At 36.3% G+C, this 26369-nt stretch overlaps 1 protein-coding gene and 2 pseudogenes across 1 annotated transcript; 2 read left to right on the top strand and 1 right to left on the bottom strand.

Annotated features, from left to right (window-relative positions):
• The first annotated feature begins 1277 nt into the window (after positions 1 to 1277).
• LOC122135033 lies at positions 1278 to 5152 on the top strand (annotated as a pseudogene).
• Positions 5153 to 9641: 4489 nt separating this feature from the next.
• LOC122135050 (dynein light chain Tctex-type protein 2B) lies at positions 9642 to 14031 on the bottom strand. Its single transcript, XM_042712500.1, has 5 exons — positions 13891 to 14031; positions 13597 to 13730; positions 10482 to 10551; positions 9776 to 9839; positions 9642 to 9696 (listed from the first exon to the last, which is right to left on the bottom strand). Exons 1-5 carry the CDS (start codon positions 13938 to 13940, stop codon positions 9649 to 9651), a joined length of 366 nt encoding a protein of 121 aa, XP_042568434.1. The 5' UTR covers positions 13941 to 14031; the 3' UTR covers positions 9642 to 9648.
• Positions 14032 to 20681: 6650 nt separating this feature from the next.
• Positions 20682 to 24531, top strand: LOC122135032 (annotated as a pseudogene).
• The last annotated feature ends 1838 nt before the right edge of the window (positions 24532 to 26369 follow it).

The following is a 26369-nucleotide window of genomic DNA, read 5'->3' as shown; positions in this document are numbered from 1 at the left end:
TACAAAAACAATGATCTGGAATGCACTTTCACAAGAGCACCGCAATGCATTCATGTTGTGTTCACATAAGAGATGACGCTGTCCCATGAATGCACTTTGGATAAATTATATGGTAAATAGGTGGTAAATGGTGTTGCACAAAGAAACAATGATATTCAATGACATCCATGTGACTTTTTCATCTTATTTTTTAGTGAACATCTTACCTTTCACCTTACAGTAGCCCTAGCTCTATATTGCACATTCAAGAATGCATGAGAGAAGCCTGTTCACCATGGGCATGCTTAAATATTTATTTTCATGTAAAATACTTAAATACTCAAATGTGGGAATTGTCATTTTATACAGTGGCAAACAAGAAATACCATTAATTGTAATGAACTCTTCTTTTCTTATCTGCATTTCAGTTTATTCCAGGAAACTGGCCCAATGCATGCTGTATCTGATTTATGGTGTTTTTCCAGGATTCCACCCAAAATGAAAACTGTCATTAATTAGTCACCCTTATGTTGTTTTACACTTATAAGACCTTAGATCGTCTTCATGAAGATATTTTTGATGAAATCCAAAAGCTTTCTGTCCCTCCACTGGTAGCAACGCAACTTCCACATTCAAGGTCCAGAACTGTAAGAAAGACATCAGAGTAATATGTCACTCACTTCTGTGGTTTAACCTCAGTTTTATGAAGCGATGCGAAGTGCTTTACTCAACCTCATGTCATTCCAAACCCATAAGACTTTAGTTCCCTCATCAAAACACATAAAGATCTTTTGAATGAAATCTGACAGATCTCTGTCCCTCCACTGACCGTGCCATGCCCTGCCACTTTGATGCTTTAAAATTCATAAAGCGATTGTAAAAAACTAATCCATATGAATAGAGCGGTTTAGTCCAAATTTTCTAAATTAAAATTTATTTTGCAGAATAATTGTCACAAATCCAGTGTAGACATGGTGGTTATACATTTTTTGATGTCATTTCACGTTGAGTAGCTGAAACATTTACGTTTTCAACTTGTGAACTTAATATAAACGTAAATTGTCAAAACTCACCTTTAAATCTCGTTGTCTTCAAGATTACCAATCAGAGTCTTGTTGCATATGCCTAATCGTCGTTAAAATACAGCAACCAATCACATGCATGAAACGTAATTTTCACCTAACACTTGTACCTGTGACGTGAGAACTATTTAATGTACCTTAAGTTCATTTGTAGCTTGAAAGGTACCAAACAGTATCATCAGAGGTCTTTTAACTGTACCAGTCAAGGTACAGTTATTGAAAAGGTACAAAACTGTTCTTTGAGGAACATTATTTGTACCATCGTGTACCTTTTTTTTTCTGAGAGTGTAGAAACACTTTCAAAAAGTGTCAGTTTGTCCATGATCGTCAAGCAAATTTGATCCTTTGTCTCCCACTCTTTCATCTTCCATCACTAGGTCCAGAATGATTGCCAAACCCAACTGTTCCTCAATGAATTCCTCTGTATCAAGATGCGTCCAAGACCTGCTGTGCAACACCAGTATTGTGTTTAACCTTAGTGAGGTGGAGATGGAAGAGCTTTTTGCCTCAACCAAGACGAGTATCTGGAGAAATATCTGGGGCCCCGACGTTCCCCGGTGTTTCTGCCTGTGTGGTATCACCTACCTGATCATCTTTTTGGTGGGAGCTGGTCTGGGGAACATTCTTACATGCATTGTTATTGCTCGCAACAAGGTCATGAGGACACCCACCAACTTCTACCCTGTTCAGAGTCTGGCGGTGTCGGACCTGCTGTGGTGCTTCTTCTGGGGATGCCTTTGGAGCTCAACGCAAATGTGGAGTAACTAAATCCCGTCCTTTTTGGCAAAGGTGGCTGCTACTTCAAGACTTCCTCTTTTAGACGTATGTTTCGCCTCCATCTTGAATGTACCAGTAACTGATTGTAGAGCGTGCTACATTGCTGTTGGTCCATCCGCTCAGGGGTCAAATATTTAGTGACTCGCACTCACGCCAGCGGGTGATCTTGAGCGTGTGGAGCGTGTCTGTATTGTGTGCCATTTCCCAACACCATCCTCCATGGCTTTTTCGCTCCCTTCCTCTTCCCAAAAGGGAAGGAGTAGCGTGCCATGTCCACTTTATCTGCCACCTGCATGCTGGTTCAAGCGCCACGCTGGATGTACACAAACCTGATCATCCACCGATAAAAATCACCACTCTGTTGTTTTTCCTCACTCAATGCCCACAGGTGACCATCATGTGCCTGTATTTGCTCATCGGCGCAATGCAGCTTAAAACTAGAGAAGATTTGCAAGTCCCTGGATGCAAAAGCTAGTGTGGGACAAGACAGCTCCTCTAATGTGAGAAAGTCAGCATCAGAAAACCCGCGCGCCAGCAGGTCACTAAAAGGCTGTGTAAGTAGGCCAGCTGGCCTATATTTTGAATTCTCATGGATGACAGTGCCACGGCTGTGTTAAAGGGATAGTTCACCCAAAACTGACAATTACCCTATGACTTACACCCTCAAGGCCTCCTAGGAGTGTTTATGACTTCCTTTCTTTGGGACTATACAAGCTGGAGTTAATATAAAAAAAATGGTCCTGGCTCTTCCGCAAGCTTTATAATGGCAGGTGAATTGGTGTTGAGATTTTTGAAGCCCAACAAACTTCATTCATCCAATCATAATAAGTGCTCCACATGGACTCCAGTGGGTTAATAAAAGGCCCTTCTGAAAAGTATTTGATTTGTTGTAAGAAAATTAGCCATATTTAAAACTTTTATCAACCATACTCTCTGGCTTCTACCTGTTTTTTTTTTTTTTTTGAGCACACCACTAGAGAGTGGCATTCCAGCAGATGACGTAGGATGTTTAGGGCGTAAGCGAGATCGACAAACACAGAATTGTATAGGAGAAGCAAATCAAAATACTGGTCCCGAACTTAGAAATACAAACGAGTATTTGTAAAGACAAAATGTGGTGTTGGAGAGATTTTTGATATAAGCCAAGATGATACTGTGTTTTCCTTGTGCTGTAAACAAAACTTGATTCTCGCGAGACTTGCATATTCTCACCGGAGCTTATGCTACGGCTACATCCTATGCCATCCGCTGGATGCCACTCTCTCTCGTGGAGCCACTTTTTATGATGGATGGATGCATTTTATTGGACTTCTGTTTTGGACCATGAAAAATAACACCCACCAGTCACTGCCATATAAAGCTTGGAAGAGCCAGGACATTGTTTAATATAACTTCAATTGTGTATTCATCTGAAAGAAGGAAGTCATATACAACCTACTGTAGATAGTTTGAGAGTAAATTGTGGGATAATTTTTCATTTTTTGGGTGAATTATCCCATTAAATCCTAATACAGCTGCAAGCATATTGTTAACATATGTTACCTGCTTCATCACTTGCGTGCTTTGTGAACACATCTTGAGTTTTATGCACTGAATAGGGCTGCACTCTAATTATATAATTATTAGATTTTATACTCCAAACCATTGTTGACATGTTTACAGTACAAGCTGTTTACTGAAATCTTCCCATGGCCCAAAACTGCGATTACATGGGAGATTATACTTTCAGTAATTTGCACTGTATTTGAAACTAGCCTATTTATTTTACACATACACATTTTCAATATGAATTAAGTTCTAAACATACTCATGCTGTGATCGCAATCAAATCGTCCACTGATTGGCCAGAATGGTAAAATACAAATTTGTTGTGATGCATTTTTGATGTTCATCTTTCACCAGTTATTATTTTAGAGCGCTAAAGCTAGTCAAAGAGAAACTAGGCTGAATCCAGCTTCTTATTCACAGCTTCTTCTTATTGACGTCTATCTGTTACATCTGTTAAAAAAGGTCGTGGTGGCAACGCTTCTGCATACTTTTTCATACTGTCATTTGGGATTTTGTTTATGTTTTTTTTTAATGGCCGGTCATTGCTGTTTGTGGCTCGTCTCTTGGGCTGTTTGCTTGCCCGTAAGTTTCAGTGCAATCCTTTAAAAATAGCTGACATGCTTTAATAATAGGCGAGCAACAGGTGGTGTGCCGAAAGAAGAACTGCTAACACACAGAAACTAACCCTTACCCCCTAACCAATTTAGAAAGACCTTAATCCACGCAGCCCCCGTCCGTTTCCCGAATCCTTCGCCAGTTTTTTGTTGGTTTTTTGCGCATAAAAAGATGCTGTTTTTTGTTTCCTTACATCGAAGGCCTATAGAGTGCTGTCAAACTCAACATATACATCAAATACACATGAATTTAAATAAAATCTTAAGTACTCCAAATATTTTTGTGCACTATAGGGTGTACGAGTCAGTCTTTCTAGAACCCATAAGAGTTACAGCCAAGATGTAATAAGAGAGAGAATATAGATTTAAGTCATTATAGAAAAAGGAAAAATAAAACGGTAGTAGCTGGAAGTTTATATTGTCGAGCAGATAGGATACGGTTTTATTTGAGTTACAATTTTGTGTTTGATTAAATAATGTGAAAAATAATCACCTTCCTCTCAAGCACTCTTATTCATACCAGGAGTGAAAAGTTTTTGACGGGTTATTAACAGTAAATTGGATGTTGTCACGCACTTCAGCAACACTAACGATTCATATTTGTTTTTTTCTCCCCTATTTATTCCCCTTTATCAGTGACCCATAACGTACAAGAGCAACATAGACGGTACACCGTTTCAGAGGCTTTACGCTTTGAAATGCTCAGGTCATTTTTAATAGGGCATGTATTTCACAAAGGAAAAAAAAAATGGAATTTTGACTTTTAATCTGTTTGGGTTAAACATATTAAATATGGACCTAATTACACTGTAACACAGTAGGTTTTCTCCTCAGTCTGTGCTGGTGGTCACTTGTTTGCATCTGTTGGCTCCGTTCCACACACCGATCGCAGCTCATGTGGAGGTTTTCCTTGACCAGAAGAACAGTGTGAGCACATTAAGATTTCCCGGGTGTATGAAATATGCCATGGTCATCTCTGGGGTCTTCTTCTATCTGAGCTCAGCCAGGAACGGAAAAACCCGATTCTCGTACAACCTCATGGTGCGCCCAAGCCCACCCGCTTCAGGGAGATGTTTAAAGAGGTGATGTGCCACCACAAATGGCATCCTGTCCCAAGGAAACGCTCTTTTGAGCATGACAGGGACGGGTTAGCGTTGGGTGGGGGGGGCTGCGCAGCACCTGTGGATTGAAATCCCACCCTGCAATGGCACAGTAACTACTGAAGGAGAAGATTTATGCATGTGATGACTGCCAGATCGGAAAATAAGACCAGCTTTTCCTAAGAAAAGAACTTCAACTTATCATTTATTGTAGTTTATTGTTCAGTGCATGAAATTAACTCCAAAAGTAACCATGAATTTAAACTTAGACAGGTGCTGTATGTAGGATTGACACCAACTGTGGTTGAACTAGGTAATTTTGCAGGCAAAAAGCCAAAATATTGGAGAGGGTTTTATTCACACCCGGCCCCTCCTTCTCAGACTTGCCACACACGCAGGTTGCCAGATTGATGACCCAAACAGGAACGAGCACACTTGGTGATGGAATGAAATGAAATATGCTGTTTTCCACCAACTGGCAACCCGGGGGGGCCGAGGATACAATGGGGGTAATCTGGCAGGGTGTGGGCGGGGGTGTTTCACAAACCAAAACAGAAAGACATTCCTGCCCAAACACATGTTTTCAAAGAATAACTGACTGTAGCATTGGTTTTTTCAGATAAATAAGTATGTTAAGTATGTTAACTTAGCATGTGTTTCTTAAATATCTGCAAACATATTATGGTATGATGGGTTTTATGCTTTAGTAGAGTCAAAATCTTACACACAGCACCTTTAAATGATAGCTGTATACAAACACTTGGGTAAAATACATTGGTTTTTGGTGATTTTTCTGAGATCAAGTATAAAAAATCTGTGACTCTCCCATATTTTTTTCACCACTGTAACACTTTATTTGTTGTTTATCAGCATTTTTCAATTGTGTGCTTACCAAGTGATGCAGATTTGTTTTTTTATTTTAACCCACTGGAAATGATCTCATTATAAAAACCGTTTTAGGGTTCATGCACTAACTGTCAATAGCTACTAACAAATTTATTTCAAGACTTGTTCTTGCGCTGAATGAATGCGTTCTAATGAAGTGGTCTAAGTGAATATTCAATGAATCATTCATAAATTCAAAGTTATGTCATGAAACTCTAGGCCAATAGTGTTCTAACTCAATCCGACATGATTCACAACGTGCAGCTGACTGGTTTTAGGGTCCATCAGCAGCCAATGAGCTTTGCTGCTCAGCATTCAAATACTGGCTAGTGCTTGCTGTCGCAGTTGCAGCATGCTTCAGAAACCCGCCACCTCCCCAGCTCCACCTGTGTAGATCTGCTATGGGGGGATTTCATATTTGTTTATATATGGGTGGTATTTCATGGTATATTAAATGCGCTGCCAGCAGTATTTCAGCAGCATTCTGGGCGGCCATTATTCTACATGCTCACAGCAGCATGTCTTGGATGTATTGGCAGTAGTAAAGTCTCAGTACTTGCTCTGCCACAGCAGCGTGGCAGATGTATTCCACCAAGACCCAAACACATTAACATTGCCATGTATGTTACCATGCTTAACTCTCTGAAGTAGTTGTCATGACAGAAATATGACACATTTCATTACAGAATGAATGAGGTGTTTTGAACAAATGGGTTTAAATGAATATACCAACTCACTCAAAAGACTACTACTGGTAGTACACCTACTGGTGTACGATGTAACTCTGCAGAAAGAGTCATATGAAAATCCCCATCACTAATAACACAGACAGTCAGAGACATTATATTTGAGAGAGACAGTCTGAAAATCAAGCGAACTGACACTCAGATCCGACCAGTCAGTCAAGAATTGGATTCAAGCGCTAACTGCTGTATAAAGCTTCATAGTGAAATTTAAAAATAAAATATCTGAAAATAAGATATACAGTTAATTGAGTCTGGCTGATAGCATTCATCTCCACATGATGTTTGTGTTATTTGAAAGTTCAGGATGCTTAGTGAATGTATGAAAGAGTAATGTTTGTGAATTCGTGAATATTAGGCTACCTGTATTTTTGGCTCTATTATGCAAGATGGATGAATATTCATTTGGCTTATTTGCTGTGCAAACTGCATGACCTAAAATATGACATTTGACATTAGATAAGAGTACAATTTACATTTTATTATCAGGCTTACAGAAAGAGGAATAAGACAGATGGAAATAATTTATACTAAATGCTTAAGGCATATACTGCAGACATGAACCGTGCGCAAATGTCATATGGAAAATGTCAATGCAAACCAAAGATCCTTTAGTAAAATCCACATGAAAACATTTGTTACTATTTTTTTTTTTTAAATATGTTTTGTTTAGTCGAAAGTGGCTCTATTTACAGTATGTGCGTAAAGAACATTCCTGGTCTTTTTGTCCATGACTTAGTCAGTTGCACATTTTTGGCTAAGAATGAAAATGTTTGCTTTGAAATCTCATATGGAGACGACTTTACCATGATCCAAACTCAGTGTATAAAAAAATTACATTCACCATTATATACATTTACATGGAATGTTCATAGACGCAAACCATACAAAAAAAAAAGCTTTATTTTGTGATGAAATGTTTTATATTTTATGTCTCTAATGTCCAAAAGTGTATTATATTTCTGACTGTGAAACTCACCTGAAATATACAGCTATCTCTTCTTGTGACAAGCTTTGTAAATAAAAAGGATTGGTCTGTAGACCACAGCAGAATGTTTTCAAACCATTTGCTGAAAATCTACAATAACCACAAACACATCTATAAATAACATAATGTGCTGGCAGCATCCTTCTTTATGAAATGTATAAAATTGGGTGAAAGTCAGGATATAAAGGAAAGATGGATAATGCCACAGTTCCCTCAGGTAAGGTAAAATGGAGTCTGGGAAGCCAGAAATATAGGTTGTTTTTGTCCCTGAGAATTTCATTGAAGAGATACTAAAAGCCACAAAGCAATATCCTGTACCCCTACATTTTTATTCATAATTGAGAGTCCCTTTAATCTTAGTGCAATGATCTCTGATCAGATAGACTGATCAAGCCTTTGATGCCATTTATATATTTTTATATATATATAGCCTTCAGAAGTTAAGTTTTGTGTGTCAACACATCAGCTGGCAAATGTTATATTTTTTATTTTATTTTATTTCATTTTTATACTTTGTTTTATTTAATGCAAAAATACTTTATTTTATTATTTTATTTTTACTTATTTTTATTAATTTTTCTTCTTTTCTTATTTTACTTCTAGTTTTTGTTTTTTGTTTTGTTTTTACTGGCTTTTGTTTGGACAATTAATAACACAGCCCAATTTGTTTGTAAACAGCACACCTGTGGCTTTCTAAGCTAGTCCATCACTGTCAGTCCAGAAATCACACGGACTGCTATTTCAGCAACACAGGACAGCTGCAGAACAAATGGCCAATGTCCGATGGGCAGGGAAATGGACACCAGTCTCTCATCACACAATTATATCTCATCAACAGTGGTTGAAATGGAGAAATGACATCCAAAATTTTTAGATTACGCTGAGGAAAAGAAGAAATTCCCACTGAAAACGTTTCCTGAAAATGCAACAGCTGATTTTTCTGATGTGCATAACAACAAAACACAATAATAATCCTTGCAGGGTCAAAGGTCATTTAGAAATCCCATTCAACAATGTTGAGAAAGTCAATTGGTTTTAAAGTATTTCATCATATCCTTAGATTCCAGGATGAGAGTGGATAAACTGGCTATTGTAAGTCCCACAGACATCAGTAGGGTGTCCCCTTACACATTAAAACCATAAAAATGTCAATATTTTCATTAAAGTGGCATTTATGTCCATGAAAGTGCATGTTAAAGCTATTATAATTTGTTAGATGATAATAATAAATTAATATTAAATATCACTGTAATTTTTAGAATTTTTATTAATAATATAACAAACAACACATCGCACAGTCACCTCATAATCAAGTTAATGTGTGAAAAGCAAAATATTATAATATTATATATAAAAACTTGAACGACCAATACACGCAAATGATAGTGACAAAAAAAATATGTATTTTATATAAATATTTATTTGAAAAAATCAAACATTTTCAGTATTGTTAAGACAAAAAAAAAAATTGACAAAGACAGTATATAGGGAAAAAATCATACAATGAGGTATACAGACAAACCAAACGGTCATCGATGTGAATGTGAATATCATAGATTAAATTGGAAGGTTATATATATATATAGATATACATATACCGAATATATATATATATATAGATAATATATATACATATACATATACATATTCATCTATACTATGCGGGATATATATATAATATATATATATATATATACCAAAATATATATATATTATATGATATATATATATATATATAGACATAGATATATATATATATAATATATATATACAGTATATATATATATATATATACTATATCCCTATATATAATATATAGTATCTACAGCATACACATATCTATAGAGTTCTATATATTAAATAAAACAAAAAATTCTACTGTAAAATCACTACAAATGTTTGGTCCTCAGCACATCTTTCTGTGATGTGTCTTCAGTAATAATACACACCAAACGCAGCAGCCACACAGAACAAGCTGTCCTATCATAAAAAAATAACATAAAAATAATAAAGCAGGAGAAGAAAATCACATTTCATGTAAAAATGATTCCTCACTTACATTCATAAATATATCTTGAGCATAGCTGTCTGTATCTGCATCCCAGAAGCAGCGTGCAGCCATCCTGTGAAAACGAGTGAAAAAAGTTTCCCGTCCTTATGCCACAAACATGCAACTGTATCTTAAAAACAGATATGCATAAATATAATTATGAAAAACGAATTTAAAATATAATTAATAATATGTAAATAATTATTTTATTACATGATTAGAATCCCCTCAATATGGAAATAACGGAATAATTCGTTACAATAAATGTTTAAAAAAGAAAGATAATTTATTTAATATGCAATGTGCTAAATAAAATGAAATGTGTAAAGGTGTCCTTATATGACTAACACAAAATTTGTTACACTGCAGTTTTGTGGTTTTTTGTTTTGGTGGCACAAGATCTTGACAAGTCAGATCTGCAAACACACAAAAAAACTGTGGGTATCAGATGCCCTGCAATATTGGTTTCACATCAGGAAGACCGCACTGAGTCAGACTGTCTCTTACTCAATGAGGATGGCCTAGAAAGATCAGTAGAAACCTCAGATACGTGCCAAACAACCCAAAAGGTCACAGCTAAGGATGTGTCGTTTGCATGTGATAAATCTGTGGTCATGGGTCTACTGCACAAAAAAACACAGCACGACTGCTCAGGTTTGAAACCATCCGGGATTTTCACAATTTCATTCATTTTCCTTGGAAGTATTGCACTTACTTGACTCCCTCGCCACGCTGCTCTCCAACGACCACCTGCACGACGAGCTTGTATCTGTCAAAGCCCACATCTGAAAACACAACGATCTGCTGTCACGCAATACTCAAAAGTATCAATCAAAAGCAAAGTTTAAAGGTTAGGTTGTATGTAAAATGATTCTGTTTCAGACACGAAGACTGCTGAAATCCGGCAGTGCGCATTTTCTTCATTAAAGTTTTTTGTGTGTGTGTGTTTCAACATTGACAGAACAAAATAAAACTATAAGTCCTTACAGACTGATATATACTTAAAGGCATACTCCACCCCCAAATGAAAATTCTATCATTAATCACTTACCCCCATGCTTGTATGCTGTGTATGCTCTTCTTTGTCATCCGCGCCACAAGGATGTGCTGTTTTCTTTGTAGCTAAATTAAACCCAGATTGTACGTCTGATGGCAGATGGAGTATTTCTGACGACAACTTTCATACTTTTATGAACCCGTTACACTGTTATTTATTTGGCAGTCTATTATGACATCACAGGCCCTCCCAGTTTTCATCCAAATATCTTAAATTGTGTTCTGAAGACAGAACGGAGCTTTTACGGGTTTGGAACGACATGGGGGGTAAGTGATAATGACCAAAATTTTCATTTGAGGGTGGAGTATCCCTTTAATGATAGATAATACAAAAGAGAAACAAAAAGCAAGAAATAGATTCAAATTAAATTAAATTAAATACACACTGTAGGCGGTTAAACCAAATCATACTGATTAAATATCTCACTGATTAAAAATCATTTCCTAGCCTTATAACTTCTCATTATTTTTACAGTTTTTTAAAGACATTAAATTGGGTGCTGCTTTCAAAATACTGCATTCATATAAAATATGTTCATATAAAAAATAAACGATTTATAACAAAGTCTACACTTTTGACCTCCAAATGTATTCCAAATTTCACCATGTCTGAAGTATTAGGACAGATAGAAGGGTGGATGAATATAGAAGAGATGATAGATGGGATGAGATAGATAGATAATAGATGAATAGATAGATGGATGGATGGATGGAATGGATGATGATAGATAGATAGATAGATAATAGATAGATAGATAGATGGATGGATGGATAGATAGATAGATAGATAGATAGATAGATGAATGGATGGATAGATGAATAGATAGATGGATGGATGGATGGATGGATAGATGAATAGATGGATGATGGATGGATAGATGAATAGATGGATGGATGGATAGATGAATAGGTAGATGATGGATGGATGGATGGATGGATGGATGGAGGGATGGATAGATGATAGATAGATGGAGAAAGATGAATAGATGATGGATGGATAGAAGAATAGATGGATGATGGATGGATAGATGAATAGAGAGATGGATGGATAGATGAAGAGATAGATGAGAGATGGATGAAGATAGATAGATGGATGGATGGATGAATGGGATGATAGAGAATAGATAGATGGGAGGATAGAGATAGAAGATAGATGGAGAGATAGAGAATATGGATGAGGGAGGGATGGATAGATGAATAGGAGGGATGGATGGATGGATAGATGAATAGATGATGGATGGGATGGATGGATGGATGGATGATAAGAATGGGATGAGAGAGATGAAATGGATGATGCGAGAGAAGGAATATGGAGATGGAGATGGGATGAATAGATGGATGGATGGATGATGGACGGATGGGATGGATAGATGGATGATGGAGAGATGAATAGATGGGATGATGGAGAGATGAAGGAGATGGATGGGGATGATGGATGGATGGATAGATGGATGATGGAGGGATGAATAGATGGATGATGGAAAGATGAAACAGATGATGATGGAGAGATGGATAGATGGATGGATGGATGGATGGATGGATGAATAGATGGATGGATGAATAGATGGATGATGGAGAGATGAATAGAGTATGGATGGATGGATGGATGAAAGATTGGATGGATGAATAGAGAGGATGATGGAGAGATGAATAGATGGATGATGGAGAGAGAAACAGAATGGATGAGGGAGAGATGATGAATAGATGGATGGGATGAGATGGATGGATGAATGGAGAGGATGAATAGATGGATGATGGAGAGATGAACAGATGGATGATGGAGAGATGAATAGATGATGGATGAATAATGATGGATGGATGGAGAATGAATAGATGGATTATGGAGGATGGATGAATAGATGGATGATGGAGAGACTGAATAGATGGATGATGGAGAGATGAACAGATGGATGATGGAGAGATGATGACATGGATGATATGAGGATGACAGAGGATGGATGAGAGATGAATGAGGATGGATATTGGAGAGAATAGATGGATGATGGAGAGATGAACAGATGGATGATGGAGAGATGAATAGATGGATGGATGGATGGGAGAGATGAAATAGATGGATGGATGAATAATGGCATGATGGAGAGATGAATAGATCGATGATGGAGAGATGGATGGATGATGGAGAGATGAATAGATGGATTGGATGGAGAGATGAATAGATGGATATGGAGAGATGAATAGATGGATGGATGAATATAGAGGATGAATGAGAGATGCTATCGATGGATTGATGGAGAGCCTGAATAGATGGATGATGAGAGATAGAATAGATGGAGATGGATGGACAGATGGATGATGGAGAGATAACAGATGATGGAAGAGAGATGAACAGATGGATGATGGATAGATGAACAGATGGATGATGGAGAGATGGAACAGATGGATGAATGGAGATGAATGACAGATGAATGATGGAGAGATGAAGAGGATGGATGATGGACAGACTGATGAGAGGATGGAGAGATGATGAGATAGATGGATAATTTATGGATGATGGATGATGGATGGATAGATAGATAGATTAATAGACAGATAGATAGATTTAGAAATGAACAGATAGATGAATAGAAAGGCCGATATATTTTAATAAGGGTAGGGTAGATATATAATGATATAAAAGAATATAAGCGGACTAGCGACCCGTTTTTAAAAACGCAGTTTAACGAGTTTTTATATAAAACACTTTGGTCGCTGACAGTGTAACCCCAGATAGGAGAGAGATGAACCCAGCGGAGCTCCTGCAGCAGGTTCCTCACCTCGCAGCTTGTTTTTAATGGAGTCTGCTAGAGCTCTGGATAACGCGGGAGCCTCCTCCGGATCATACTGCGCTCCATACAGCTGCTCCCGCAGGATTTCTCCTATACACTCTTTCGCCAGAACCGCCTTGAACCTCCGGGGGAACCGAACGAAAAAAAGCGGTTTAGATGAACCTCAGCGGACGTTTAGGTAAACCAACTAGAAGCAACTGAAAGCCAGCCTTAAGCTTAGCTGCTGTTTAAGTCGGCTAAGTTCATCGTAAAACGTTTGAAATGAGCAGAAGATCGACTTACTTGTCTTTATAATTCGGTCTTATAAGGTACGCGCTCGCCCCGGCGTCCATGAATCAAACTCTTCAAGCGTTTGGTGTGCGTTGACCGTCGTTGTCATAACAACTCGGCTTCATCCGGGGAACGGTCTGACGTGATTGCGTCATGGGCGTCGGGTGCGTTCGCTTTAACACGTGAGGCGCTGATTCACATGTTTCAGCATGTTCTGGAGGGAAGCACGTTCAGATCTTATCTTCCTTCCCTTATACATCAGGGGTAAAATACATACAATTGCATTGCCTTAAATCTGATTTCTAGAAAAACACAAGTAGCCCAAATACACTAAGTCTGGAGGACATGAGTTAGTCATCAAAACACAGTAAAACTGAACTGGTCACCTGTGTAGGCCCAGAGCAGGTAGACTTTACCTGAAGACCTCATCTGTGTTCTTAAAACAAGGGCATTTTCCATAAATGTTAGCTTTGGGCAGGTTGTTTTAAGTGTTTGTTTTGTTTAAAGGTGTCTCGGTGAACCATACATCTGTTTTGTGGCAGTTTACACAGTCTGCATTTCCTCTGTGGGATTGTGAAACTCAAGGTGGTCTGTCGGTGGTCTTGTGGTGGGACTGTGAGATGACATGATTTGACTAAAAATGTAGGATCTACTGTACAGTCACAGTACATATATGTATAGTCACGAACATGTATTTTTCTGTTTATTCTAACAATGATCTTATTGCTATTATTAGAATTTTATTAGAATTTTATTTTCCATTTATTTTTTGGCATCTGCTTTTGGTTTTTGGTTTCCAGAGATCTGCTAGTTTTTGGTTTCCAGAGATCTGAAAGTGAACAAAAGGGAACGAAAAATTGAAAAAAGAAAGAAAGAAAGCGTAATGGCATTCAGTTCCTGTCTGTACCTCCCCCTGAAAGACGACGTAGGTTTTATTCTAAACAGCATGTTAGTGCAAGGCATACAATCAGCAGGAAAACGGAAAGACGTTTGCATCTCCGGTGGCTGCCTGCGTTCACTTCTGCAGCATGAAGCGTGACCTCAAGAAGAAACTCGTACTGTTCTCGTTCATGTTCTACTTGACTCTTAACGGTGAGTAAAAGAGGTCATGATCATTTTTGGGGTTTTGTCTCTCCTGTCTGTTGATTTGTACGGTATTTGCTCTTCAGCTTTCGGAAATGTTTCTTACATTAAGGCACAAACTACGGGAAAATGCATATCACACATATCAGTATTTTTGAACAATACATGAATAGGTGTGCCTTTACACTTGGTTTTTAAGTGATTTTTACATACTTACTTTTACACATTTTTAAATGTTCAAGTTTTTAGGCCAAAGCAATTACACATATAAAAAAACTAAAAAATGGAAAGGATGTGTAGTAGTGTACAAAAAAACGCAATTGTAAGTACCAAGAAATTTCCTTTGACTCATGGAAAATATGAGAGAGAGAGATCTGCAGAACAACAGCTCTTTCGTCTTTTGAAGAGTTTCGTATCTCTATCGTACCATCAATGAAATAACAGTGAGTAGGTCTTTTTAACACTAAAAAGAAACATCATGACACAGACTAGCTGAGTTTTCAGTTTTCATGATTTAGGGGAGGACTGCTGTAGTACAAATCTTACTCAGGTGAATGCTTTCAGCGTAGGTTTTGTTATATGTATATCTAGAAAACTTGACTACAAAAAAAGCTGTTGAACATATACAAAAAAAAAAAAATAATGAAATAAGATGAGTTCAAACCTGCCATTAAACCGTCTATGTATACGATTTCTGTTGAAGTGATCAAGTGCTGTTTTTATTCCAGTGGAATCAACACATGAAGTTAATGGCACGTCGGAAGAAAACATCACTGTTCAATTCACTTTTCAAGATTATGTTATAAAAACTCCAAACCTAGTCTGTACAAAAACGGGAAGAAGATAGTAAGTTGGAAAGAATCCACCACCCTCAAAGTAAAGTTTGCCCTGAGTCCTGTGGAAAACCGTACTGTCACACTTAACATCACAAATCTCACACTGGAAGATGAAGGGACATATCAATGTCGCAGTGCTTCCAGATGGTGTTAACTCTCTTTTTGAGAGCAATAAGATCAATATCAAAGTCAAATTAGTCAAATAAATCAGCAGGTATGTGTTTTCTCTTTAAAGCTCAGTGTTCAAAACAGAATCCATTTAAAACTGTTTTTCATTCAGTGAAATACTCATATTTATAGCATGTGCAGTTGCTATTAATTAATTTAGATTCAGTGTTGCATGCCATTTTAAGAAAAAAAGTGATTTTTCTTTCAGAAACTGGAAAAGAAACGGAAGCTGTGCATGAAAACATAGTGACTAATTCCCCTAAACTGGAGTCTTCGGAACAAAAACCATTCCTCATTTTCTTCTGTGCATTAGTTACTCATTTATATTTTATAGTCTCATTGTGGGCATATTTGTGCTGGCTTGTAAGGACCTATCCAAGAAAACCAGGTAATGTAGTATTTATGCATTGTTTTGAATTCAAATTTCTTTTACAGTTTGGGTGATTTTAAAGATATGTTTTGTAAGATTTTGTACATGAGAAAATAAGTGTTATTGAATTGCATTGTGGCATCTTATGCTAAAATCAGAACTTTTTATATATCACTTCCATTCAAAAGTTTGGGATCAGTAAGGTATTTTTTAGAAAGAAATTAATATATTATTCGGCAAGGATACATTCAGCTGATCATAAGTGACAGTAAAGATATCAAAAATGTTAGACAAGTGTTATTTTTAAAATAAATTATTCTTTTTTTTTTTAAACCAAAGAGTCCAAAAGAAATCCATCAGGTTTTCAACACTGATAATATTCAGCATATTAGAATGATTCATATAGAATGGGTCGTTTTAACATTTAACATTTCTGAAGGATCAGGTTTTCAACACTGAAGACTGGAGTAATGATGCTGGAAATTCAGCTTTTCATCACAGAAATAAATTACATTTTAAAATATATTCACATAGAAAACAGCTATTTTAAATTGTAATAATATTTCACAATATTTCTTTTTTTTCAATCAAATAAATTCATCCTTGTTGAGCAGAATAGACTTCTTTCAAAAACATTGAAAATCTAAACACTAAACTTTTGAATGTTAGTACATAATTATGTTTTCAGAAAAGTAACAAGGTAGAGGTTTTTTACAGATTAATATTTGCAAGCCTTGTGCTCAAAATCTTTAAACTAGATGCCTTTTAGATTTCTACAAATGTCCACTTTTAAATTGTCTGTACTGTAAAAATACTGTAAAACATAAAATAAAATGATTTATGGAGTAGTTCATTACTTTTTTAAAGGGGAAAATAAATATGGTAGAAAATAAATTTGATACACAACTCGGGGACACAGCTTCAAGTATTTTAAAAAACACATTGCATTACACTGTCTCACAAATAAACTCTAAAATAAAGGAAAAATATAAACAAAATGTCTGTAAAAAGAAATTTAATATGAAAAAATGAATGAATATTCAATTAAAATAAGTAAATATGCACAATTACTAAAATAGCAAGTCCCCAACACATCCTCATGACAAAGACACAGAAAAAAAAAAAAAAAAAGTTACAACATTTTTTTATATGTTTAGAAAAATGTGCTAATGTAAACTCTATGGCTCTTCAGATGCAAGAAAACCCTCCAGTTCACAACAACACAACACCAACAGGTAGGTTCATGACCTCTTTATTTCACTAAACTACTGAAAAACCTAAGAGCTCATTTCATTTACCTTTTTGTATTTCATGAGCAGGGGCAGTGTGGGACATCCGGGGCTGTGTTTGTCAGCTGTGTGGAGTATGGAGAGTTAGACTTTCAAAATAGACCGGGAAAGAGATGACAGAGTAGAACCTGCCGAGGCGACATCAACGGCCCAGGACGGAGTGGAATACGCTGCCATCATTTTCCCTCAGCAAAAACAGCCACCGAGTGGGCGGATGAGAAATAAACAGCAAGTACCTGCCATTAAGTGATAGTCAGCCTCATGAAACCATATCATGCATTGTCCACTAAAGTTAGTCTGTTTTAATATATGTTCATGTAAACCTAATGTACTATTTGGGAGTTTTATTGAGAGTGCGTAGAAATCCTAAACAGTTTAAGACTGTTTTGATTTTAGATAATAATCATATATGATCACAAACTGGCCACGTAAGTGATAATCTCACTGTTAATGAGTTCACAACGATACTGTAAACGTGCCACAGAGTTTAACACTGAATCATAATGAGGTGCTAACCACAGAAGCCCCCATAAAGAAAAACCTGAGGTATTTTTGTACAGTATTACATAACACAGGCTCATTGGAAAAAAAAACAGTCTTTTTCTGCAAATGATGTTATGTTGCTGTGCTTATATATTTTATTGCGTGTGTTCAGTTGTGATGTAAAACAGATGAATGTGTCTTGGCAGTCCGTGAATGAAATGTCTGGTTTGGTGCTGCTAAGAGGTTAATGCTGCTCTAGCCCGAGCATTTGCAGTGCTGGGTAGATTACTTACAAATTGTGATATGTTACTGATTACAAATTAATGACAATATTAGTTAGTAGCATAATCCATTACATTATATTTTAGGAAATATAGGGTCAGATTTACTACACATGACGGGCAAATAACGTGGAGAGGTAAAATCCAATGAAAGTACAGATGGGAGTGAATCCAGAAAACCATGTAATCACTGGTTTACTACCCAGCACTGGGTATTGTACGGGCAGACACCCAACCAACAGTGTTTAATAGAAGCAAACAGGAAGGGAAAACGCATTTGCTGAACGCAACTGTGCTATTTTAAGGGATACTCCACGCACCTCAAAATGAAAAAATTTTGTATTAATCACTTACGCCTCCATGTCGTTCCAAAACCCGTAAAAGCTTCGATTCGTCTTCGGAACACAGTTAAGATATTGGATTGAAAACCGGGACGGCGTGTGACTGTCCCATAGACTTGCCAAATAAATAACAGTGTCAAGCAGCGTCCAGAAAAGTATGAAACAGCATCGTCAGAATAGACTCCATCTGCTATCAGTGTGTGGTGTTCAACCGTAACGTTATGAAGCGACAAGAATACTTTTCGTACGAGAAGAAAATAAAAATAATGACTTTATTCAACAATTGTCTGCTCTGTGTCTCTCCCACATCACTGTAGCACCAGTTTGGAGAATCTGAGTTGAACGCAAGCAGCAATATGACTTTCTGTGTCAGCTGCAACACAAGGATACATTTTCTATGTGTATTTTAAACTTTGATTTGAAAAGAAGAACCGCACATCCTTGTGTCGCTGCTTGCATTCAGCTCAGATTCTCCAAAATGAATCTGTACCCATTATACAACTCCAAAATACAGTGATGTGGAGAGTCACAGAGGAAGAGCAATTGTTGAATAAAGTAGATTATTTTTGTTTTTATTCGCTTGCAAAAAGTGTTCCCGTCACTTCATATAAACCCAGATTGCACTTCATGGTGGCAGATGGACTATTCTGACGTACAACTTTCATATCTTTACTGGACCTCGACACTGTTATTTATTTGGCAGTCTATGGGACAGTCACAAGCCCTCCGGTTTTTATTCAAAATATCTTAAATTGTGGTTCTGAAGACGAACGAAGCTTTTACGGGTTTGGAACGACATTGGGTAAGTGATTAATGACAAAATTTTCATTTTTGGGGTGGAGTATCCCTTTAAGTAGCTTATTACAGGTCTTTGAGCTCTTTTATCTTGACTTGTGTTTGCACAGAACTCGTATCCGGAGCAGTTTCACATTGCAAGTGCGCTGCTGTACAGGTGCGCTACTGAGCAAGTTTACTATGTGCCATATACCATACATATGGAGTTTGTTATGTGATGCAATACATCACAATTACAATCCACCGCACTAGGGATGAAAGTGTTTTGAGGTCATGGCCATATTATTACTTTAAGAACGGCATGAAAAATCAATATAATCTGATCCTTTGATCCTAATTTTTGTGGAAAAGGAATAAAAGTTGTTGGTGTTTTACTGAAACTAGTGTTCATTTCAGCTGGAAACTGCAGTGTGAACTGTGTGCATAGGCGCCCTTTCTGGCGTTTTGCAAAAAAATATAGAGACACTTTTTTCCAATGAGCCTGTGTTGCAACCACAAGCGTATTATTTCTCATTCTTGCACCATCTGTGTCTATACACAAGAATGATACCTCACACCGTGGGGCTTATGAGGAAGGTTTATGTGCTATTACATTTATTATAAAAAAAAAAAAGACTTATGATTTGATAAAACTGGCCAAAAATCCCCAGGGACTTACATTCATGGAGGGACCTGAGTCATTTTGAGACTCAGAGACTTGAGAGTGTGGCAGCAAGTTTTGCATTCACATACAACCACTCACGCATTTTCTAAAAAGAAAATGTAAAGATTAGTTTTGATTTCATTATTCTCCCTGTTTACTATTTTCTTATTTTCCTACTAAAATGTTTCTGTGTATCCTAACCACTATTTATCTTAAAATGTAAATCACAGCAATTTGTGTATTATGTAAATTGTAATGTGCTGATTAATGCACTGTGGTGTGTGTAAATATACTTGAATGAGTTCTGTACTACATATGAATGTATAACCACAAAGGAATCTCATAAAATTTGTAAAACTGCTAAATGGAGTTAAACCTATAACACATTTTTTGAACAAAAGCATCGTGATTGAAACACTAAAAAAAAACAGCCTAGTGCAGAGGCACTTGAACACACTGCCCTGAGTGCCAGAGAGCATTTGATTTTGTTTACTTAATAGTGTGAAGGTTCCACATGCGCATGGCCACGAAGATAACATCAGATGTGGATGCATGTGTTGGCAGTTGTGAGTAGGAGTGCTGATGGAGTCACATATACAGCATTTTAAACCGAGAGCTGTAGAAAATGAAAACGCCTTTCTCTCAGAAATTTCTGCGAGCATCAAACCTAACATTTCAAACCGCAAATGATGCAGACACTTTTGAGCATGAGCATGACTCTATAGCTGCATGACAAAGTTTCCAGCACCCACACAGGTTTGTACTGAATATCTGAGAAATGCAATATGGCCTATTAAAAAAAAAACTGCTGGGCTGACTTATATCGTTGCAAGTAAGTTTCACTTATTTTCAGTTTAAAGTGAAACGTTTCCTTTCAATCAGCCAGCAACAAAGTAGTCTCTGTGTTAAGCATTTGTTGTAGCTTACCTCTGGAGACACTATGCATCTCATTTTCCATTGACAGTCCCTCCTTGAGAATGCAGCCCTGCTCACATGCTAAAATGCTTAAGGTCAGTTATTATTACAAAAACTTAAGCATAATATATGCAGGCTATGTTATGTAATAGTAGCAGAAACCCTATTGTTCACAATACCCTGTGTCAAACTTCATCACAAATTTCATCTGGTTTTAAAGCAGTGCTACAGCAAAAGACAATAGTGTTGTTATCCAGCTCAGCTTCAGTTCAAGTTTTTTGTTCTCATTCAATAGTGGCATTTTCTTTTCAAATCACTAACATAGTCCCTAACATAGCATCACTATACAAGTAATACCAATGAGAGTATCAGTAAGGAGCTCGGTATACATCGAGAGATATAACAGAACTGGATTTCTGTAGACCAATCAGCATACAGGACAGGACATTTGGTGGGTTATTTGCATTCAAGCAGTTTTATATTCACGTTAAACTTTATTTTTGACTGTTGTCAATGCTGGATAATAACTGATTACATGTAATCTGGATTACAAAATCAGATTCTTAGTACTTGTAATTAGATTACATGCCTCATAATACAATAAGATTACCAGTTGCTTTTTTATTACAAATTAATCACACAGTGGGCAGTAATTAATTCATAATCTATTAATTCTCCTTTTTATTTTTAAATCTCTTGCCTTTTTTTATCTTTTAAATCTTCCCTTCCCCCCCCCCCTAAAAAAAAAATTGTACTGCCTTTCATATAATGTTAGCTTGAATATACCATGTATAATGGGTAATAGATAAATAGCTTCTATCAGTTTACTAAACACTCCTGATGTATAACTGACAACAAATATTAAAATCTTGAAGCCTTTGACCGTATCATTTGCTATTTTCATGTTGATCAGTGTTTTGATGCAGGGAGTCAGTCATACCCCTTTGACCTAAAGTCCCCTGAGATTTAAAGTTTAATATTTTCAATAATTTCACAATACGTTCACATGTTCACAGGTTCCTCAAAATTTGGTTAATGTTCACATTTGCCATGCATTAATTCATGCATCATTCATGCATCATGCACCATTCATTTCATGACTGTCATAAAACCAGAGTAGTTCTTTCATTTACGGTAGTTTGGGAAACCCTAGAATAATGTCATGTTTAGTGCTTTCATTATGTTGATAACAAAGAATGCAAATGATATATTTTTTATCTCAGTTTTTGTCATTACAATTAATCCCATTTAAAATCTGTTTAAAAAATTTGGTCCACAAGTTAACATCAGAATACATTACCCGAAATTAGTAATGTAATTAGATTACTGACTACAATTTTGATCATGTAAATTGTAATCAGACTACAATTTGTAAGTAATCTACCCAGCACTGACGGTTGTGATATTTCGCTGAAGTCTCTCTTTAACAACTATGTACTTACTTTTCAATATTTGATACAGTGCACTATTGTGTGCATACACATTTTTTATATGTACTTCCAAATTAAAAATACCTACCTGTAATTCTCATGTAACTTAATTTCTGTAGTTAAAAACGTCTATAATTACACTGTCAACCCTACCCCCTTTGACCCTTAAACCTAAAACCATACCACCAAAGCTGTCCGGAACCTTAGCCATATCCCACCTCAGCAGCACCCTTTGCATATATTCATGTTGTCCAGTAGGTGGAAGGATAAAACAATAACAAATGTTTCTTCCTGTAACTTTTAACGTTTTTTCTTCACTATTCATTGGATGAGTTAGACCGTTTAGTTCTTGACATCTATCAGAGGTTTTGTGGCAGTTTCTCTAAGAATCAAGAAAGTAAGGAATAAGAATGGCCATTCAGTCCAAAAAACGTGGTTGACCCCACGTCTTATTGCAGTAGAGCCTAATAGTTTATAAGATATTATAGTTTTAGTTCCCTAATTTGTAGGTTAAATGCATTTATAATACAGTTTTTATTAAAGACTGTGGAAATTTTATCATCATCAGACCCATTGCAATTTTTTTTTATGTGTTATTTTAAATGCAAGTTATAAACAGTTTTGGTTGTTGGATTTAGGACATCAGGAAATCCAGGAGGTTCTTCATGCCAGTAATCAGTAAAATCATAAAGACCATGTCAATACAGTAATTTACTGGTAATAAGGTACTTATTCTGCCCTAGTCCCTTTATTCAACAGTCTCTTGTTTTTTTGACCTTGCAAAGCAAGGTTCCCCTCTTGTGTTGTAGAAAACAGCTGTCCCTACAGTACTTGTTTACTTTCAGTTTCGTTTTTAGTGAACTGAAGAGCGTTGGCTTGTAGATATAGGTGGGTTATAAGACAGCAGAGCATCCCTCCCTACTAGAGCCTCTGCGACACGACACAGACATGATATCGCCTGTGGGGACAGTTGTCTTCAGGGAGGAAAATAAGCGAGCTTCATGACGACACTTGGGAGCATTGTAATTGATGATACGATTGTGATAAACAGGCCAGCTCGTGATTGGCACCAGTACATTTCTGGCTCCTTTGCACAGTAAGAGCACCAAATTTAACACAGTAAAAGATGTCAAACATTCTTTGTGTTTCTTTAGACTATTAAGACTACATAATGTATGCACAAATGTGTCCGTATGCTTTGTTTTGTCTGCATTTAGTGCAGAATCTGGTTTAAAAAGCTTTGTAGTTTGAAGTTTTATAGGGTGTCTTGCAGACAGACAGAACAACAGATAGCTGATAGATATGATTGGTTTGAGTTTGATTTGTTACAGTATTTATACATTTCTTTGTAAATGGTAGTTAATAAAATTACACCTGTCCATGTATGTTCATTTGATTTTGTTAATGTTTACAAATTCTGGCTTATTGCTTTTAGTAAATGTCGAAATTAACATTAAGATTAATAAATGGTTTAGATGTATTTTTCATAGTTAATGTTACCATTTGTAAACAAACAATTAAGGCTAAGCCAGTTTTTGCTAAAATAGATGACTTTTGTGGGATATTTTTTTTGATTCCCTCTGTTAAAACATTAATAAATCGTTATAAATAAGTATCAGTATAGAGTGCACTTAAACCATCCATTCTCCATTTGATTTGTAGGTTCAGGTGTTCTCTTGGTAGAAAAGGTGGGGGTCTAAACGAGTGCAGGTGCTGATGTTCAACTTCCACCTGAGCACAGAAAGCAATCTGTTGGAACCATTAAAGTGCGACGCTTCAAACAGAAGTGCAGGGAGATGCACCGAAGCTCAGTGGGAGGATCCAAATTTTTCTCAGTGGAGAACATTGATGTGCTGGTTGAGAAGACTGGTTTAAAAATATCCGTAGTGAAATGCTACAGAGAGAACCTGGGGAATTCGAAACAAGAGCCTCCGTGTTCGCTGGAAGAATAATGGGCCGCATGGAAACTGCTCCACTGTGAAGCCTGTAAATAAGGGGGTCTGTAGTCAGGCCAACTGAGACAAATTACTCAGCGGGGGGGCTACGTCTTATGTTTATTCTTATAAATGGTTTTCACGATGTTCCCATGTTGCCACTGACAAATAAAATCTTGAAAAAAAACAAGGAATATTGGAATTAATATTTTGTATGATTTAAAATATTTTTGATCTCACTTCTTTAATGTTATATCCATTATCTTCATAAACTAGAACACACACACACACACACACATATGTATATATATTTGGTTCAGAATCCCTATAGGGTGCCTTTTGGTGTTCTGTACATAAATAACTCATTTGCCATGATAACATAAAAATGACTATGAAAGGGTGTGTTTTATTAGGCTAAGTTTTTATATTCATAACAAAAGCATTACATGGCTCTTTGGATACATTTTCTTATTAGTTTTGTGTAAGAGGTTGTGTGTTATTTTGCTATGTCCCATGCACTGCTCATTAAGTTTGAATGAGAGTTGAATATAGTCAAATCATAAAATGTAAAAATTGTGTTCTCTTGTTAATATTTTGTTAAGTAAGAGATTACTCAATTTGAGTGTATTGATCATTTGGTAATAAAAGCTATATTTTTATTTAATAAAAAAAAAACGAGTTTGTCCATGTCCATCCCCTTTAGTGACGTCAGGTATGGTAGTTTGGTTGTTTTTATGTTTTGTCTGTAATGACTCAGCCTTCTAAAAGCCCAAGAGTGCTAACAACTTGTACGTGAGATAATCCATGTTCCCTGTTCTGAATCACAAGATATCCATGTTCTGAATGTCAAAATCAAATTATTGTACCCGAATCTGCTGTTGTTGGCCACACTTTGTAGACAAAAAAAAGCCTTTAAAAAAAGGAAAAGGGGAAAGGGGGGGTGTTATAGGGGGTTTTACACTGCAAACCTGAATTCAAAGCTCCAGCAAGCCAGCAGATACATCATCATATACAATGTTTAGCAGTTTGACACACTTTAATTCTTGTAATTAAGTATATTTCCCATTATAATCACTTGTCTTGATACTAGTAATCTATAACACATCATATTTTATTAAAACCAAATTAATAGTAGGCCTATAAATAGTTAAAAAATATATATAAATGTTCTAAATTAGTTTTTTATTATTATATACAGTAATATAGATTTATGCTGCAAAATATTAAATGTCTAATACTTATAGGGGAGAGTGGGGTAAGATTAGCCATTTTTTACTATTGTGGTCCTCAAGATAAGGGAAAATGACACAGAAGTACAATGAAAGTATCTGTCCTATCCAAGTGAAAGTATTCATATCCTTTTAAATGATCAGAATGTATCTGTGACAAAGGGTTATAAAAATAATGCTTATTATAGAATAGTGTTGCTCATGGTTTGGGGTTTGTTGTAAGTTGGTCGAGTTAGTGTGTAAGATGCACCATCTGGGTGTAAAATGACCATCTGACCGGATCTGATTCAAACCCATGTGATCAAAAATAAATAAAATTTAAAAACTAATTTAATAATTTCCTCTTACAAGCAGTCATACTTGAAAAAGGTACTTTTCTTAAAGGGTAACTTTAAACAACATAAAAACCAACCAAATGCAGTTTAAATGTCAATATTTAATTGTTTGCATCTCTGAAACAATATGTTTAACACCAAAGCTGTAGCCTTCCTAAAAACAGACTAAACAGAGAGTTTGCTGGCCATTAGTGACTACAGGTGGAAATATATATATATCTGATTATAATGTGATGAAAAGCATTTTCTGGTTCTTATCAGAGAAGGATTTGGTGCACTTGTACACTTTCCCTATCAAATAAACTACAAATAATATGTATATGATGAACTAAACCAGTAATATCACATTAAAACACCAG

This window comes from Cyprinus carpio, chromosome A22, assembly GCF_018340385.1.
Source record: "Cyprinus carpio isolate SPL01 chromosome A22, ASM1834038v1, whole genome shotgun sequence".
Taxonomy (NCBI): domain Eukaryota; kingdom Metazoa; phylum Chordata; class Actinopteri; order Cypriniformes; family Cyprinidae; genus Cyprinus; species Cyprinus carpio.
The sequence above is the reverse complement of the archived record's forward strand: the minus strand, read 5'-3'. Positions and strand labels throughout refer to the sequence as shown.

Excerpts from the sequence above, each read along its gene's own strand:
- LOC122135050 (XM_042712500.1), bottom strand. The coding sequence starts at position 13,940 with ATGGACGCCGGGGCGAGCGCGTACCTTATAAGACCGAATTATAAAGAC. Across the intron at positions 13,731-13,890 it reads AGACCGAATTATAAAGACAA|GTTCAAGGCGGTTCTGGCGA; the intron begins GTAAGTCGATCT and ends GTTCCCCCGGAG. Across the intron at positions 9,697-9,775 it reads CTCAAGATATATTTATGAAT|GACAGCTTGTTCTGTGTGGC; the intron begins GTAAGTGAGGAA and ends TTTTTATGATAG.